This window comes from Diadema setosum, chromosome 4 (genome assembly GCF_964275005.1).
Source record: "Diadema setosum chromosome 4, eeDiaSeto1, whole genome shotgun sequence".
Lineage (NCBI taxonomy): Eukaryota > Metazoa > Echinodermata > Echinoidea > Diadematoida > Diadematidae > Diadema > Diadema setosum.
Window position 1 is genome coordinate 17,064,749 of NC_092688.1, and position 19,393 is coordinate 17,084,141.

At 36.8% G+C, this 19,393-nt stretch overlaps 1 protein-coding gene across 1 annotated transcript in view; it reads left to right on the plus strand.

Annotated features, from left to right (window-relative positions):
- Positions 1 to 191: 191 nt before the first annotated feature.
- Positions 192 to 19,393, plus strand: part of LOC140226956 (apoptosis-inducing factor 3-like) — a 41,226-nt gene continuing 22,024 nt past the window's right edge. Inside the window, exons 1-7 of the mRNA XM_072307390.1 lie at positions 192 to 293; positions 13,237 to 13,404; positions 14,559 to 14,679; positions 15,420 to 15,529; positions 16,268 to 16,377; positions 16,840 to 16,884; positions 17,668 to 17,749. Of these exons, the coding sequence (XP_072163491.1) occupies positions 13,365 to 13,404; positions 14,559 to 14,679; positions 15,420 to 15,529; positions 16,268 to 16,377; positions 16,840 to 16,884; positions 17,668 to 17,749 (508 nt within the window). The 5' untranslated portion in view covers positions 192 to 293; positions 13,237 to 13,364. The remainder of the gene's footprint in view (positions 294 to 13,236; positions 13,405 to 14,558; positions 14,680 to 15,419; positions 15,530 to 16,267; positions 16,378 to 16,839; positions 16,885 to 17,667; positions 17,750 to 19,393) is intronic.

Genomic DNA, 19,393 nt, shown 5'->3' on the forward strand with positions numbered 1-19,393 from the left:
GTCTACTGTTGCCTCGCGTAGATTACCATGGAGTAGGAACTCACCTTGTCGTAATTTTGTTCGATCATGTAGTATCGATAATTGAAAACTCCCTCCATACTGAATGAATGGAGTGGAGGGGTCGGACGTTGTCAAGCGACTGTGTATGCATACCGCTTGAAGCCGCTAACTAACGTTAGTGCGTACGACGTGTGATGATCGCATCTATCTGGCAGCTCCAACAGAAATTCTGACTCGGCATAAAACCTATTTTCTGATTGACGAAAAACATTTGGAAATACACTGGTGGACAGGTAGGACGAAGCTATCTAGGTCTAGTAATGTTCTAAGTAGGCTAATGTTTTTCTTTCAGAGTCTAAATGAGATGTTTATAATTGTACCCACCCCACTCTCCAGAGAGAGTCGGCCTGCGACTGACGACAGCGGCTGGTACGGTATACCGGGAGAGTTACCGTCCCCGGCTGATGTGCCGTCCCGACAGGCAAGGCTCAGGGTCTGGGCTGTGCCGTCTGTGGGTAATGAATGGGTAGCCTATCTGGGTATCTCTTTATCAGGCACATTATAGGTTTCAGGATTGCCCAAGATCGGTCAAATCGATGTAGATCTACAGCAGATTCCCGAAATTATAGCTTGTACAAGTTGTAGAAGCAAAGTCTAATCTCTCCCAAGTTCAAGATTTAGAAAGTTCTAACGTTAGAAGTATTAGAACATGCCTAATGCTAATGGTGAGTGACTAACACTAACAGTTAGACTCTCGGCCCTATAAGTAAAAAAAAAAAAAAAAAAGATGCTCAGTCAGTGTTTTGTACCTTACCCGAAGTAAAGTTGCACTTGCAAAACATTTTTTTTTCTTTTTTTGTGTCAATTGAGTGAGTTTTCGGCTATTTCTATGGCTCTTATTTTCAATGGTATGCGAGCAATTTTCTGAAAGCAAATAGACTTTCCATTTCATCATCACCTACCATGCAGTGAAAAGATCTAACGTTAGAGTTCTATTAAACAAATAATAATTAGACCTCGGCACCTATAGAAAATTAGTATACTCTAAATGCAAACCATAGCCTGAGCAAAGGTGATGTCACTGATGAAGTTAGGCTGTATAATTATGTTTGGTTTTGTTTTTCAAAGTTTGATAAATATTCATTGATGATGTGCCAGTAACACAAGTATACCCTTGCATAGAAACTGGTGTAGTTTTTTGGTTCAGCACAAAAGTTTCTTATGGCTGAAAATGTCATGAGTATCTGTATTGTATTTGTCTTCTTTTTTGCCACTGGAATGTTTTAAGAAGTCCACAATTTTCATTTTGCAGCATAAATGCAGCCCTGATGCAAGAAGTAACTATCAACTTTTAAGTGGTTCTACTGAATCTACTCTGACAATATTTGTCTGTTCCAACAGCAGAAACTGACCAGTCTTTCAAGTCATAAATAGCTTGATTCCATTTGGTCCTCCTTTTGGCAACTGTGCACTTTACGGCCCTATAACTATAAGGCTATATTATCGAGTGAGTGCATGATTGCCCTACTTTTAAACCCTACTCTGCAACATGTTGCACTAGATGTGTTTCCATTGTTTGTGATTTTGTGATTTGTAGCCATTGTATCACTATTTGTAAGTTTTGTAGCATACCAGGGGAACTCCTGGCAGGGAAGAGCAAGTAGTCTAATATTTCTACCATGATCAGTGCTCAAATTTAACTTTATTCTCTAGAGGCCTGTTCTGGCCACTAAAATCTTTGAATCTGAAAATTTAGTGGCCTGAAAAAGAAATGCAATGGCCCAAAAATCGCAAAATGAAAGGAAGTTTAAAAATTCACTTTGAATTGTTGTTGCATGAGCTGATCAGACCACCAAAAGATAGTGTCTTTTTAAATTTGGTGGCTCGACTTCAAGTTTTGTCATTGACAACAAACATTACATCTGATAGGCAATACCTGTGTAAGAGCTAGGCCTCATTGCCCTCTTGTATCAAGTTGGTACTTTTTTTTTATCCATTGTGCATTACCCTTAAATTTTTACCATTTTGTCTTCTTTCTCGTTTTCTTATTGGAAAACTGGTTCAGTATAACAAACACTATTAAATAGTTTTTTCTTTGCTTGATAGTCTTACTTGTTGCAGATTCACAGCTTGATTACATGTACTGGCCAAGGTAAAAAAACAACAACAACAACCAACAAAACAAAACAAAGCAATTCCACCAAGGTTCTGCAGTTCTGTTGGATGCATTGTTGACATTGGCATGGCAACCAAGCTTCTGTCAGCCAGCTAGTAGTCTAGAAGAACCTTATTAGCAACAATCTGTTGATGAAGGCCAAGATAATGACATTATTACACAACTATGCAATGACATGCAGAGTTTAACAATCACTGCACATTGTCATGGTATTTCATGATTTGATAGACCTCTGATCTTGTCATTTGCTATACACACACATAAAATACTCCCTGTTTGTTGGTACTTTTAAGACACAGGGTGTGTGTCTATTAGGTAGTTTTGTGTTCTGAACTGTCTGTGATTTACACTTCCTTAAAAAAGAAAAAGAAAATATGACTAAACAATAGATGGTTTTATAATTTATGATAGAATTTGTATTGAAAATTTGTTGCAAGTTCCCCAGGAAAAGGTCTTTGACGGAAGGTGGATTAAAGAAAAACATGTCATCATGTAGCCCGACCAGACGCTGTTACGCTATGCGAAAACAGCATCTGACGAGCGCGGCATGCAGCCTCAAAGTGAGGAACCTCAACACAACTACAAAACTTAGGAAAATGTATACTTTTCTCCTTTAAACAGAATACTTTACTCACGTTAAATGCATGTTTCTATTACAGAAGAATAGTTCGCCACACTGGGTCCATGGAGACCACTTGCGATAAGTCCGTGGAACAAATAAATGACACTTTCTGGCGCAATTCCTGACCGTCGGTACGTCGCGACGTACCATGTACAGCGACTGGGCTGTGTATAGTTAGGCCTGGCGTGAAAGATTGTGTACCGTGTGGACATGCTGGATATGATGATCAATTTCGATAAGTTTCATTGCGTACATTTGAATACTGATAGCATCAGATGTAGAGTAAATATTGAAAAGTATACTTGTTGAGTTTGAGGTGACAAAAATGATGTTAAGTATCAAAATTCAAAGCTATTGTAATACGATTACGTCGCTCTCCTAGTGGTTGGTGGTCGCGCGCGTACAGCCCTGTCACGACGTACCATGTACAGCGACTGGGCTGTGTATAGTTAGTCATCATGGAAATATTTTGTGTACAAGTATGCAGCGGAACACATTCAGAAGATCAATGGAAGAGAATCACACTAATTTGAATCTGCAAAAATTTGTCATGTGAAATGATATTCTATATGCTTGTAGAAAAGTTGTCTTGGTTCTATGACTGTTTTATGACTCTTGCAAAACAACCCACTTTCAGTTTTTAGTTTGTGTGTAGGGGATCAGTAATCCATTTCATTTTTAAAGCTCTTCCCAGATAAGAGAATCAAGAAGATGATAATGTTATACGCTCTAATAATTTTCTTGGACATGTGGTATTGATTCCCAATTCTGCAAAAGTCCTATTATACTATACAGGGTCTTATTATGCACAAGAACATGAAGACTTTTATATCGAGAATTGTCATATTCACATGGACCAAAGCAGCCAGGCTTGAAAGCAGCTCTCTTTCAGATTGTTCACAGGTCTCTAGAATAATTATGACTTCCTGACACTTGGAAATATTGCAAACCCCTTTCTAAATCATATCATCACATTTCTTTTAATTCTTTTGCTGATGAGGGGCTGTACTGTTATTTCCAGACTTTGTATTTAAACAGCTTTCTCATAGAAGTGAAATTAGAGAATTTGATAATGACTTTTAAGTCTATGTGTACACATCTAACTCTGTACTGGAGTTATTCCTGCATTTAGATTGATTACTGATCAAACCTCCACTTGATTTTGACATGAAATGTGAGCATAACTTGGGGTACTAGTATAGCATTGCATGCATATTTCATGAATTTGTCCTTGCATCAATATCTGGAGTGTGAGCATAACAAATTAGCATACTAAAATGCTATATGAGCTGGATATCCATGCATCTGTTATCACTTCTATCTGAGTGTAAAGTATGTGTTTGCATTTTCTGTGATAAAATATGTATGTAATGAGAAGCCCTAAGTTTAAGCTCATCATCCACAAAAATGCAGTAGTGATTAGCATATAAATGTGTAGACATTAAATAGTCAATACTTCAGTATAACTCACATGTACAAGTGTATGTGGATTTTAATCTCTTTTAGTGAGGCTGCTTGGTAGGGCTGAATCTCAATAGGTGAAAAAAAAATATTGCAAGACAAAGCTAGCAATTTTTCTTTATTTTCTGTTTAAGAAATCAATTCCATAGAATATGATCAGGATCAGTTGTCAGTGTATGGTACTAGATTGGATTGATAGCAAGTAACAGCCCCTCTCCAATCCCTGTCACAATGTTTGTTGTCCCTCTTGTGTTCCTGTCTGCCGCAAGAGGAGGCCAGTGGACTGCCACTGGGTCTTCATCCGGTATTTCTCAACAGGCGTGTACTCTCTCCACACGTATCAATAATCAAAGTTCAAGAGGATCTCTGCATTCTTACATAGTGACTTGTGTTGTTTGTGATATCACAAGGGGGGGGGGGGGGGTGTTCATAGCCATACAGCTTCCATGAAACATGGAAACAGTTGTGACACTTGCTGTTTGGGAGGAAAAGGGAAAGTCCGGTATGTTTTTATCTATATTATTGGAGTAACATATGGCATTCTATGTGCTGCATTTTCACAAATTTATAAACAGTCTACATTACTTGATCATATGTTCCACTTGTAAGCGTAATGTAAATTGAGGCACTTTTAGTTTTAATGAAGTTGCGCATTTTACACTGGGGGAAAAGATAAACAAGGTACTTACAGAGATCAATCCTCAGTCCTGTCTACTCTTCACTACAATATTCTTCCTCAATTTAGATGAAATGACAGGTTTTGTTGTTGTTTATATTTAATTATGAAGGGTTTTCTAAATAAGTGCTCATAGCAAGCTTGGATATTCATTGAAGAAATATTTAAAGTGTCTTAATATTACACCTGTATTGGACGTAAGATAGGTGCTTGTGCACTGTGTTTTACTATGTTAAATACATTGTACAGGGAAAGACTCTGTTTATATGCATTAGTTGCTGTAAAAGTGGAAATTTTTTTTGCAACTAGTTCATCACTATCAGCCAGGTAAGATGAATGTCACATATACGTTTTTAATTCCGTGGAATCAAAATACCAATAATAAAAAAAAAATTATATATGACACTGAAAAATTTAGCGTACTTTTATCTTCTATCTAGTTTGATGTTGGGCGGAATGTGCAAACATTTTCACTTGTATTACAGTATACCGTAGTAGTGTTAGCAACTATAGATTAAGAAATACCAATTGACAGCCTTGTCAAATGAAACATGATACTTTATTACTCCTTCCTGTGGATAACACGATAGGAAGTGATTACTATATGCTGCGGGTACCTGGCAACAGCGTAAGACAGTGTAGTCTACTCTTTATGAGCATGACTGTTTTTTGTTTGTTTGTTTGTTTGTTTTTTGGAGTTTACATACCTTTGTCTAGAATATCTGTTTGTGTTTACATAATTTGTATGGCAGGCTGCATGGTTAAATGAAGTAGGCCATAAGCAACACTGCTGATGACTGGAAAGGTACAGGGTACCATGTTCATTGATTGAATGCTCAGAATGGATGGTAAACAAGCCATGATGATGGTAATTGAATGCTGGTGCATGATATGTCTAGATGTGCAGAATGCTTTCTTTATACTTTTCATGATAAACAAGGCAAAACTTAGGCACATTCTACTAGTAACTTCTGTAATAATAATGATAATGATGATTATAATGATAATAGTTATAATGGTTCACAGTACATGTAGGTACAATGTATGACAACACAGTCTTACAAAAGGTGGTAATGACATAACATGAATAAATGCAATGTTTAGAAATACAAAACTACACTTATACTGTAGAATTACAGGTCTTAAAATAACAGATCTATACTATATTACAATTTACAGAATAGATATGATTTATGTTGATTTTTATATAATGTGAATGTTAAAGGGACTGTACAGTACTGGTTGAGGTGGGGATTCAGGTTTATAACATTCCTAAATGAGATAATGAGAAACCTCTTACGAAATATAAAAGAGCATGTAATTTTAAGGAGGATTCAACGTTTATTTGATGAAAATTGGTTTTCAAATGGCCGAGATATCCAAAAAAAAAAGTGATAATAAAAGGCGACAGGCCACGCCTTTTATTAGGATCTCTTTGTTTTACATTGTTTTTGGATATCTCGGCCATTTCCAAACCAATTTTCATCAAATAAACTTTTGATACCCCTTAAAGTTGCATGCTCTTTGACATCTCATAGAGTGGTTTCTCAATATCTCGCAAAACATTAAAAGCTAAATCCTAACCTCAACCAGAACTGTACACCCCATTTAAGGATTCTCATTGACTGGGGTACGGTAGTGTATTCCGTACAGTACCAGTACTTTGGGAGCATAAAAGCCAAAACATTTTGGTGCCAGAATACAATATGATAGATTAAATCTACAATGTAGGAAAGTTCTACAAGATGAGTTGGATCATAACTACCAAGTAGAACGGAGATTAGAAACTGGTTTGTAGCGAATTGAATTGTCAGTTAAATACTGTGTTGCAAGATTAGGTCTGACTTTAATTTTATGGTACTCAAAGTCAACAGCATCTTGAGATTGTTGAATTGAAAGGGTTAGACCCCATTCTACCTGCAGGCACATTCTGCCTTGTAAGAAGTCTTTATGTTCAGACTATGCATGTACATGTACATGCATCAATGGAAATGTATGCTTCCATGGTACATTGCCCTCAACTTTTGGCATTTGAAACAGCAGAGATATCCCATCGCACAGTCTATGAAAGTTAATACCAAATTATCAAACATATTGCGCCATACAGTGTCGGTATGCAGGCAGTTGTGTAAAGACATCAAAAGTTTGTCCTCAGTGTCATGGCAAGGTCATCATCACAGGTTCGTATAAAATCGGTGCCTGTCTACAAATTATAGCAAGTGTCACCCTTAGAGTGTGTCTCTATAGTGTTTTATGCACAGGGATGAACACTTTTAATTCTGCTTAAAGGACAAGTTCACCTTCATTAACATAAGGATTGAGAGAATGTAGCAATATTAGTAGAACACATCATTGATAGTTTGAGGAAAATCGGACAATCCATTCAAAAGTTATGAATTTTTGAAGATTTTGTGCAGTCACCGCTGGATGAGAAGACTACTGCAGTGTATGATGTCACATGCGTACAACAATATAAGGAAAATATAAAGAGAATTTCACAAAATTTCATCTTTTGAAAAAAGTATACATTTCCTTGACTCGTTACTGACATGTGTTATGGGTAATTCCCATTGCCTTTAGAAAGAGGCAAGTCAGGTGCTCTTTTATTATGTGAAAAAAGTGAAAATATGTTAAATTTTCTTTACATTTTCTTTATACTGTTGTACTCATATGACATCACGAGCCTTAGTAGTCTCCTCATCCAGCTGTTCCAACACAAAAATTTTAAAAATTCATAACTTTTGCATCGATTGTCCAATTTTCCTCAAACTTTCACTGATGTGTTCTACTAATATTGCTGCATTCTCTCAATCCTTATGTTTATGAAGGTGAACTTGTCCTTTAATGCAGGTATAATACGTAATCGTGAATGTTGAATGGATCCAGTGCTGAATGGGGTAAGTTTTGTGGCACACAGTGTGTTTAAAGTGTGGATTTTTGTTTGAGGAGTGATAAACAAAAATGTTAACTTCTAATTGTTAGTGGTTATTGATGCAATCTAGTGGAGTGTGGAAATTTCAGTGTTTACTTTTAGCTAGCTTTATAATGAAAAGCAAAAACCTGGACATTTCACAGCAATGTATTGTATACAAATATGCATTTTTGTGTTTGGAAATGTTGGCCTTGTCAGACAACAAGCAGGTGCATCCTAACATGTTTATTTGCTCATAGATCTGTGACAAGTGATCCAACATTATGATGAACAGGCACAATTACCTATAACAGGGCTCGACATTTACATTTTTCTTTGGTGGCCTATTCGGGCTACTGAAATCTTTGAATGTAAAATTTTGATGCCCCTCCCCCCCCCCCCCAAAAAAAAAAAACAAAAACAAAAACAAAAACAAAAACAAAAACAAAACAAAACGTTGTGGCCCGTAATGAAAGGAAATATAATGAAATTTCATTCTAAATTCTAATTGCCAATCAGACCACCAAAAGATAACCTTTTTTACTGGGAAATTTGGTGGCCCAACATAAATTTGTAGTGGCCCTGGGCCAAAAAGCCTCCTCTAATGTCAAGCCCTGACTATAATATCCTGTGCACATAGTTGTTTTTATAAATTTTATTCATAAGCAATCATTTAGATCCACCTTTTCATGGGGGTGCTGTCTGTCATCCAGGGATAAAACAGCTTAGTAAACTACAATGAATTTAGAGTGGTTAGTATTTTCTCTCTTTCTCTCTCTCCCTCTCTTTTGTTTGACACTGGTAGCTAATTTAGGACTTTGTCTCCATCTCCTATTTGCTACTTTTTAAACAATCAAAGATTTTTTATTCTTTTATCTATTTAGGGGGGTTGGGATGTGAAATCGTTTGACACAAGATGGAGTACAGTCACATACACTGTTACTCATTATAACTACATTGTACAAACGTGAAATTGTTGGGTTTTTTCTGTACATTTGAAGTATTCAGTCTTAGAGACTTCATCACTATATTCATATAATATGGCAGTATATGAACTTTAAAATTTACTTCTCTCTCTCTCTCTCTCTCTCTCTTTCTTTCTCTCCATAATTTCATTATCAAGTATGTTTAATAGATTGTTCTGTGCTGTGGACGTTTCATTACGAAGCAATTACAAAGTTAATTGCAGCTAGCCTGGGGGATGAGATGTTGCAACAATTTCAGTCGCCATACATTGTTAATGGCAATTAGCAGATCATAGACACTGATGAATCAGTACTGCATATATAGATTGATCATGCATGCACAAGCAGTCAGCAGCATTTACTGGCATAGTGGGCTAAGTTTGTGTCCATTTAAATGGTCAACATGACTGTGGCATGATGCATTTTCCTTTCATTGGTTGTTGTGTAGTTTGTAGTCCTTTTTTCCTGTGTGAGATGTTAAAAGTTCTGAATTTGTATAGATAGATAGATAGATAGATAGACAGACAGACAGGTATATAGACACTTTAAAAGTGGAAATATCTACATGAGTTATTTTTGTGCTCAGCCAGGTAAGACAAATCTTGCGGGCTTCAAACAAAATATGAAGTAGGGTATTACATATAATAGGCCAAAAAAAGAAAAAAGAAAAAAAAGATCGAGTGCTTTCATTTTCGCACTAGTTTCATGTTGCAAGGAATATGTGAAAATGTCCACTTTTACTGTGTACATAAATAGATAGAACAGAATTACAGGTACAGTCTGTTGGATCACTTGGAATGCTTCATGCCCTTTGCTGATTTTACATTTCAGATCATGTGATATCCATATTTTATAAGGAGTGACAAGATACTTTTGTTTTTCATATACCTTAACCCATTGAAGACTAATCCTGAGTGTACTCGGGCAGGTGTCTATGGGAAATGCGTGTTACAGCAATATCAGGTCATCCTCAAAGTTTTAAGGTTTCAGGCTGAATGAATGTCTGTCAAGGATGATGAATTTAGTCTATTCACAGTTGACTTGCTATAATGAAAAGCTTATGAACGTACTGCATGGACTGGGAAAACCCCAATTATTTCAACTGCTGCCTGTGGCCCTAATTATTGATTCCAATACTGTAGACTTCATTCTAATACCCTCCTTCTGACAGCACACACTGGATGTGTTGACATCAGCATACCAGTATACACATTTTCCATCAGCCAAAGTATTATTAAGGCAAGAGTAAACCCAAGATGATATTTTACTGATACTGTCTGAAACTTGCCTTTTTATCCTTTATTTCATCCCAAGCCAGAAGCAGACAGGCAAGCAGGCGTGCAGACTTCTGAGTATATACCTGGGCAGGTGTCTATGGGAAATGCATGTTGTAGCAAAATCAGCCCATCCTCAACGTGTTAATAACATGCTATGTCATAGCTTTACACCTTGGGTGTACTTGCATGTTGATTTTCAGAGTTACAGCTCGTTATTCCGAAGGCTCTTTATTCCTAAGATTCGTTATTACGAAGGTTCATTGTTCCGAATTTCATTTTCGGATTAACCGGTCTTCGGAATAACGAACCTTCGGAATAATGCCACAAATTTTCGGATTAATGAACCCCTTTTCATATTCGGATTAACAAACCTCTAGGTATAGGGAATTTGCGTGTTTCGGATTAACGACCCTTCGGAACAACGAACCTTCGGAATAGCGAACCTTCGGAATAATGAACAGCACCCGATTTTCAGTGGGTGTTGGAAGGCTTGAAACCAATATCATTGTGTGGTGGATTGAAAATCAATAATTTACGGAGTGTTAAACCTAGATACGTAGGTACTCTTGGCTGCCAGTAGTTTATCATATAATTTGTTGTTCAGTATTGATTGCCTTGTTTTGCAGCTGTATTGTAAAGTCATTTTTGCTTTTGGAAATAAATTCCTTCTTCTACCCCATGAACATATTCAATAGAACATTTCTACAAAATTACAATCATTTGAACCCCCACATATTATTGTCATTCATCTCTTTCTCTCTCTCTGCCTTTCCGACCATCATTTATTTTCCTCCTCTCTCTCTCCCCTTCTCTTTCCTTTCTTTTCTTTAAGTCAGTAGAAAATTTAAAGAATTGTGGATTATTAGTTTTGTGACTGCAATACTTTTTATGGTCCACTCATTTGCAGCTAGACATAATATACTTACACAAGTTAAGTTTTAAGAGACCATGCAGACACCAGATCATTGTGTTAACCAGTGTAAAAGAAAAAAAAATAGTATGCTGCCTGTGGTACTGATGTCTCTTGAAAGTCACAGGTGTGAGGTGAAGTGTGAATTGTTGTGGGATGATCCACGAAGTGCTGTGGGAAGAAGGTTGAAGATTTTGTCGTGTCATTGTTACAAAGGGATGAACAAGAAGATGTGTGATGGAAGTGTACAGGTGCTCCAATTGTAGCTCCACTTATGTGAATGTGTGTGTGGGGTGTGCATGTGTCTACATCATTCTTTAATGTACAGTGTAGTTCAGAGAAGGGGGGGGGGTAGTGGAATTACAAATATCTAAACTGGTTGAGTAAATGTGTACAGTAATTAGAATACACATTAAAACTCTTAACTAAGCAGATTTCAAGGTGAGATAACATATCATTCTCAGTTTAGCAAGAATTGTAAATGTGAAGTCATGTGATGTTATGTACACATATGAGTGGATTTCAGAACATATTTGATTTCCTGCCATAAATAATGATGTGCTATGACATGGTTTGGCTTGCTGCTGTTCATGTTAAAGGACAAGTCCACCTTCATAAACATGATGATTGAGAGAATGCAGCAATATTCGTAGAACACATAGGTGAAAGTTTGAGGAAAATTAGACAATCCATTCAAAAGTTATGAATTTTGGAAGTTTCAGTTCCGTGATTGCTGTATGTGAAGACTACTACAGCTTGTGATGTCATATGTGTACAACCATATAAAGAAACTATAAAGAAAATTCAACATATTTTCACTTTTTTCGCATAATAGAAGAGCACATGACTTGCCTCTTTCAGAAGGCAGGGGGAGTAATATTGCCCTTAACATATATCAGTTACAAGTTGAGAGAATGTGTACTTTTAAAAAAAAAAGAAATTTTGTGGAATTCTCTTTACATTTTCCTTACATCATTGTACGCATGTGACATCAACTGCAGTAGTCTTCTCATCCAGCAGTGACTGCACAGAAACTTTAAAAATTCATAACTTTTGAATGGATTGTCCAATTTTCCTCAAACTTTCACTGATGTGTTCCACTTATATTGCTGCATTATCTCAATCCACATGTATATGAAGGTGAACTTGTCCTTTAATGGGATCAATTGTGAATCTGACATGCATGCGTCACAGACAGTATATCAAGTTGTCATGATTTATAGTTCTAATTATGGATTTTAAGGGAACATCACTTTGGGTTACTCTTGTTTAATCTGTGTCACATTCTGCCTATGCAAACTTACTGGTAATTGTATTTTGAGTGACATTACCATACATTTTAAAGGCTGTATATTTTATACAAGAACCTGAAATAGTCTTAATACTGTTGTTGACTCCAAGTTTTGCATAAATTTCCATTTATCTGCTGCCCCGATATCACTGCACCCACTCAAACAGCTTTCTCTACAAGGTAGACTCTTTCTTCTAATTTACAAACTTTAAAAACTGGAATGCTCATGGTGAAGCAGTTTGATTGTGAAATTACTCCACAGGGCTGATTGAATGAAAACAGTTATATGTCACTCCAAGGCAATTTGCAGGTTATTGTAATCTTTTTCTTCTTTCTTTCATTGCCATTCATATTTTCATAGTTGACTGAAAGTATCAAACTGTGATGTTTGTTTAGACGGGTGACTGAAATGTCTGACCTGGATTTCTTGAGTAAATAAATGTACCGAGTCAAAGTCCACCAGTACTCAAATCAAAATAGTGCACATTGAATTCTAAATGGTACTGCTTCTCTGGCACATCAAAATTTGCTGACCAATAGGTTGGAAGGAATCTGTAAAAACAAGGTACCTTGTCACTTGTTTACTGAGCATCCAACCAGCTCAGTTGTCAATAGACCTGAATGATTCGGCAATTTGATAGAAAGCACTTTGTGTTAAACTATGAATCAGCATTAAGTCAAATATATTTACAATTTTGATATGCAGTTCTTAAACAAGATATATGTGTCTGTGTGCATTCTGCATTTGCAGCTTAGAGACTGTACCAAGTGTAGTGGGGTTTGTGCCAAGTATGGAATTGGGTTGGTGATTTACTCTGCATTTTCTTGCCGGTGATTATATTCCTGGTGATATTTCATCATTTACACACAACAACAGATAGAAAGAATACAGTGCTGAGTGACTCCTTGATTATTTTCAGTTGTGGTGATTTGTTTCCATGCAACAGATGCCACTGAAGAATTTGCCATGACAGTGGGCTGAAGGAGTTTGCGAGAGAGCCCTGAATTCATCCATTATATGAGTTGAAGTATATTGAACACCAGCTGAAGTTAGTATCATCCGACACAACACGCCATGGGAGGGTGCTCATCCAAAGACCAGACAGTCAGTCAAGGTAAGACCAGGGAGATGGAAGAGAGACATTTCCCTGGTAAGACATAAAACCAAGACAGTCCTACTCTGCAAGACCATGGAGATCAGTTTTCACTTCAAGGACATACCAGCATAAACTTTGGTACCACCATAATTATTGAAGTGAGAAGATTGTAATGTGATAAAGTGACTTTTAAGTTGTTTCCAGCCATGCAGTTTTTCTCTTCAATAATAATAGGATTCCAACTCTTTTTTGCAAACTCTCATAACATTATTGCTGCGCAATGAGAAGTTTTGTTTGTTTGTTTGTTTGTTTTAATCTATAAAATGTGCGGCATGAGGTCTCTGCCTGTCTATCTATCAAGCTATCTATTGTTTTATCTTTCTATCTATCTGTCCATCTATATATCTTTTTATCTTTCTATCTATCTGTCTATCTATATATCTTTTTATCTTTCTTTCTATCTGTCTATCTATATAGCCGTCTTTAAATGAGAAAAATATTTACAGTTTTCTTTCACCTTTTCTCCCACCACTTCTTTATTTATCTTTCCATCATTCGGATATATATATACCCTGACATTGTTATGTCACTGTTATTGGCAATTTGTGTTATTGTGTCTGTGAATATGATTTGTTATGCCTTCTTTTTATTATTTTCATGGATATTTATTACATTCTGCCATTTTTGTGTTACCATTCTATATGATTTGCATTCCAAATTAAATGTTTTGTGTTACCATTCTATATGATTTGCATTCCAAATTAAATGTTTTGTATTCAACCACATACATTCTGGGGTCCGTATTTGTATCTTTTATTGTAATTTCATATTTCTTTTCATTTCACACATGCTCATTGTTGCTCATAATGCAATATATGCACTACATTTCTACTTGTGTGGAATGCATTCCTTTACACTACGGTGCAATGTTCCTTTTGCAATTCTACACCTGAGTTGATATATATTATTCTTTATTATACCTCATGAATGTGCATGATTCAATGTATGAACACACCCATTTCTCTGAATATATTACACTTTTACATGTGCACAAATTGTAGTCAGTCCATTGTCTGTTCCTGCCAAAACTGACCCTTCCATACCCACCTCATCTGCCACACCCTCTAACTCCTCCCCTGCCCCACCCGGTGGCACCCCTAATCTCGCAGCAGATGGGACGAAAAGTACCAGTAAGCAGGCCCCTGGGAAGGGACCGGTGAAGAATGGCACTGGCACCCACGCACCTGGCTTGGAGGCCATAGTGTGCAAAGTGGATGACATGAAAGATGGAGAGTAAGATATATGTCACTCTTTTTCATTATTTTGAGGGTTTCATACTGTAAAACCAGACATTTTTGGGGTGCATTAAACTTTTGTGAATTTCACAGAGAGCCAAGATTCTCAAAAGTAAAATGCATGTACAATTTAGTGTTTGTCTACACAATGCATTGAATGTCATTAGCGATTGGCAAAAATTTCATGCTGCAAAAAAGTTGTCCGCTCCAATTTGCAAAAATGTTATGCCGCAAATGTTTATGGTTTTACAATACTATAGTTTGATATATATGATCTGTGTTCTCTGTTTTACATGTACATACTATACCTTTTGGCTTGCCTATTCAAAGGGATAGCTATTGCAATCTGATTACCGGGCAGTCCTGAAAAATAGAAAGATGGGTGTTTAAGTCTTTTTGTCTCATCTTATACAAAGTTATCATCCATCAAGAGAGACCTGGAATTAGCATCCTTCTGCATCTACACTGAGATTGAACTCCCTCTGATTGTATTGTGTTTGTTTAGTCATTTGATGCAGTGAGCATACTGAAGAGAACTTCACTTTCTGGCCCAACCTTTTCATATAAATGTTTCAATTGTCATAAAATATTTTGCTATGCCTATGGCTTTATAGTAGGACTTTGAAAAACATCATGTTCGTAACATTGTGCATTCACCTAACTAATGTGCCGTAAGTGGGGAGAGGAAGAGCAAACACTTAATACGGTTTATCTTGATGCTGCCTATCACTTTACTAGAATGCGAGAAGTGGACATTGGCACTGGCAAGGCACTTCTGGTGAAGGAGCTCGGTGAGTTCAGCGCCATCGGACACAAGTGTTCTCACTATGGAGCACCTCTAGTTAAAGGTAAGAATTATTGTCATAGAAAATGAAACAGCAATTTCTGCACAAAAGCAAAGATGATTTATGTTTTATTGCTTTTTAACTGAGTGCAAAAAGTATAATCACTATGTTAGGAAAAGTGTCGTGCGAAAGAAAAATTTTGTGTTATTTTTCTATTGTTTGTCATTCTGGTATGGTGTTGCTAGGCAGAATTTCTAGGTTGTAGTCTGGAAAAGAGTGTGTACCCTAATCTTTCTTTGTCCAGTTTCATAGTGAGCCAAGCAAATAGAGTCTAACTTATGAATGATTTACCAGAAAGCATACATTATGTTGTTCTGTAATATCTAAGATCATAATAATGTATCAGTTTGACATCTATTTTGGCATAGAAGCCTGCTGGGATTTTAGGTTTGAAAGCTGATTGGTGATGAAAGCCAATTTGTCTTCTAAGATTTTTCCTTCCTCATCTTTTAAGTGTTTCCGGCATGCATCCAAAATTTGATTTTAATTAGAATTGATTTCAACATGTGTGTCACCTTCAAGATCAAGAGACCTACTCTTACTGAGGCAACTCTTCTGATTTATCAAGTCACATACAATGTATGTTTAGGAAAGTGCATGTGTGCAATGACTTGTGCACATTATAAGAATCAACTAAATGTTTAGTACCTTCGGTGAACCTACTTTCTTGCCCGTCATGTAAAGTTTTCTGAGATGTCTCAATGAAGCACACCTCTTGAATGGCATTTCATGTACACACAGGTGCTCTGTGTAATGGGCGTGTCCGCTGTCCCTGGCATGGAGCTTGCTTCAACACAAAGACAGGTGATATCGAAGACTTTCCAGGGCTGGACAGTGTACCCAAATTTGAGGTCAGTCAAAAGCATTTTGTAAGCTAATGCCATGTATCATTTTTTTGTTCGTACCACATTTTGTTTTATTTGGTTGTTTGTATGCAAAATTAAGTGTGTGGTTTCGATGACAAAAGGTGTATATGCGTAGAGAGATATGAATAGACTATCAAGATAGTCTAATGATCTAAAGGCAAGCCTACCTTTGAAAGAGTGAGCCTTTTTATTTTTATCTGTTTTGTTTTTTGTTTTTTTGAATGGCATGTTCATCCACAGAAATTTGTGTTGGTGATAATATCTTCACTCTGCTTCATAGAATAGCTACGAAGCATTTTAATTATTTACTTCTAGTTTTCAAGGGCAGTATGAAGGGATGATGCAAGGGGCATTATTTGTTTTGATAATTGTTCAGTGCAAATCATTACCCAGGCATTCTAGCCCAGCAGTATTCATACTTTGTCGTACTTTTTTATTTTCTCTTAGGTCAGAATAAGTGGAGATGATGTCATTGTCCAGGCGAATCCAGAGGTGAGCTTGGTATACCTCCAGGTTGATCTTTAACACAAGACATTTAGTTTACACGTCAATAAAATATGATACCTGTTGGACAATTGTACAAATTTTGGCATGATTTTTTAAGGAGCTAGACCTTAGTGTCTACTTTGTCCTTAAAACTGGATTCATGAATGTTTTTAATAAACAGAACGGTAACAGGTCAGTCATATAATCAATTGAAATCATGAAATACTGATTAAAGGCATAATTTACCATTTGCAGATAAAACAAAAACCCAACTTTAGTGCTTCAAAATAATTCTAAAATGTGAGTTAGAGGTAGAAACAACCAAAGTAAACATTTGAATCAGTGTAATTCATGTTAAGTATTGTTTAATATACAAAATGTAAACAATAGTTACAATGAAAATGTTTCTAGACTAAACTTCTGCAGTTTTGGTTTATTGAGAAAAATAGTGATATCTCCTTATATTTTAGGCTTTATTGCAAAATTGTACATGGTAGGAGGTTTTGTGATACATCTGACCGACACATAAGCATCAAATCTCGAACATTTTTAAAATCACTGCTCTCAATGGTAAATAATACCTTTAAAAGTTATTGAATTAAATCAAGAAGGAATTATTAAAGCATGTGTGAATAAAGCAAGATGCCTTAGTAAGTATCTTAGTTGTAAATCTATTCTTATTGTGCTGATGTCTGTTTTTCCATTAGGTTCTTATAACAGACCACTATAGTAAATGTTCTTATTCCATGTATATGAGGATTGCTCTTCCCTCGGGTTTTTTCCCCATAGGATTTCCTGTCTCATAAACGAGTGAAGAAGATGGTAACCTGTTCACCAGATGATGAGAAGAGAGTACTCATCATTGGTGGAGGTGAGTTGTGTTGTTCAAATGTTGCACCATCAATCCTTCTAGGTTTTACAGGGTCAAGTCCTCACATCTAATTGACATTAAAGGTAGGGAATCCCATTTGCATGCCTTAAATGAAGAGTTGTATAAACACAGTGGTATGTTGAAGAGAGTATCATTTTAGAAACTCCCATAAAGTATTGAAAGTGGAAGGTAACATTTAGTACATTTTTATTGACTGTTAGATTTTGAATTGAATTCTTTTCGGGGCTCACCGTAAATTCCAGTACATTACTAGGCCACCTTTGAGTAGTTGAGTTTTGTGCATTATTCAAATTGTAGATAACTGTTGACTTCCAAATTTCTAAGCAGTGGCCTAAACAAGTCCCCTGAGGTTCATATTCAATGTTTTGCTGCATTTTGGGAGTTCTGTAAAAGGTATCCCCTACCTTTAAAGGTGCATAGTCCCGGTAGTGTAGAGGGCGCTGTTGATTATACTGCCGATCACCGTTAGCATTGATACGAAGATTACCGAGGTTGAGCTGTCATCAAGAGTAAAGTGCATAGGTGTTGCTAAGTAACGTTGCCTTCGTTGTCTTCTCTGCGCATTGCGCAGTCTGTAGTAATGCCAGAGTGCGTGCATATGTGCTTGTTATTATGACATCACAAAAGAAGTTTGCTAAAGCTGTCATCCCCCTCAGCCGAATCATGAGCCGAACAGTGATCGGACCACTGACTACAGTGAATCAGACTATCTTCGAACTCGGGGAAGTGGGCCACAGCGTAAGCGCTTAAGAGGAGTCGATAGCGTAGGTCTCTGTAGGAAACTTGCGCCGTGCGCCCATGTACGCATTTGACTAATGCACCGGAACCATGTACCTTTAAATCCATGCATGTGCTGTCCTCAATGATGAGCACATGTTGATAATTTCATTTCTATTCCAAACTCCTTGTCATCATCATTGTTGTTGCCACTGTCCTCTTCATCATCACCATCACTGTCATTGTCATCATCATCATCTCCTTGATTAGTGAATCAATCATCAACAACATCAATATCAGTGTTACTTTATTGAAAACAACAACATCTTGAATATCGACTTTGGCATCATCATCTCCTTTATCAGTAAAATTATCAACAACATTAACAACAATGTCACCTATTGAAAACAACATGATCTTGAATATCAGCATCACCGTCATCATCATCACCGATGACAACAACATCATCACAATTATCATCACCATCATCAGTATTATCATCATCATGAACATCATTGGCGAGCTTTAGATTTGCAACGAGAACGCTAAGATGACAACAGCCTCCTGGGTTGAATAATGGAAACAGCTGCCTTGCACATGTGCACAACAACATTGTAAGACTGATGGCGTTGTCTTTAGCGTTCGCGTTGCTGATCTAAAGCTTGCTATTGTCATCATCACCAGAATCATCATCATCATTACCATTGCTGATGGTAGTAGATACAGCAGGAGCAGCAACATTGTCAGTTTTACCTGTGATCACTATGTGACATATGACCATGTGCCATCCTCTGTATGGGAACCTGGTGGCCTTTGTATTAAGTCTACGAGCATTTTAGAATTCAGTATGGAACGGGTTAATAGGCGCATATTTTGTATACCATAGTATCACGCTCAAAGGTGTCC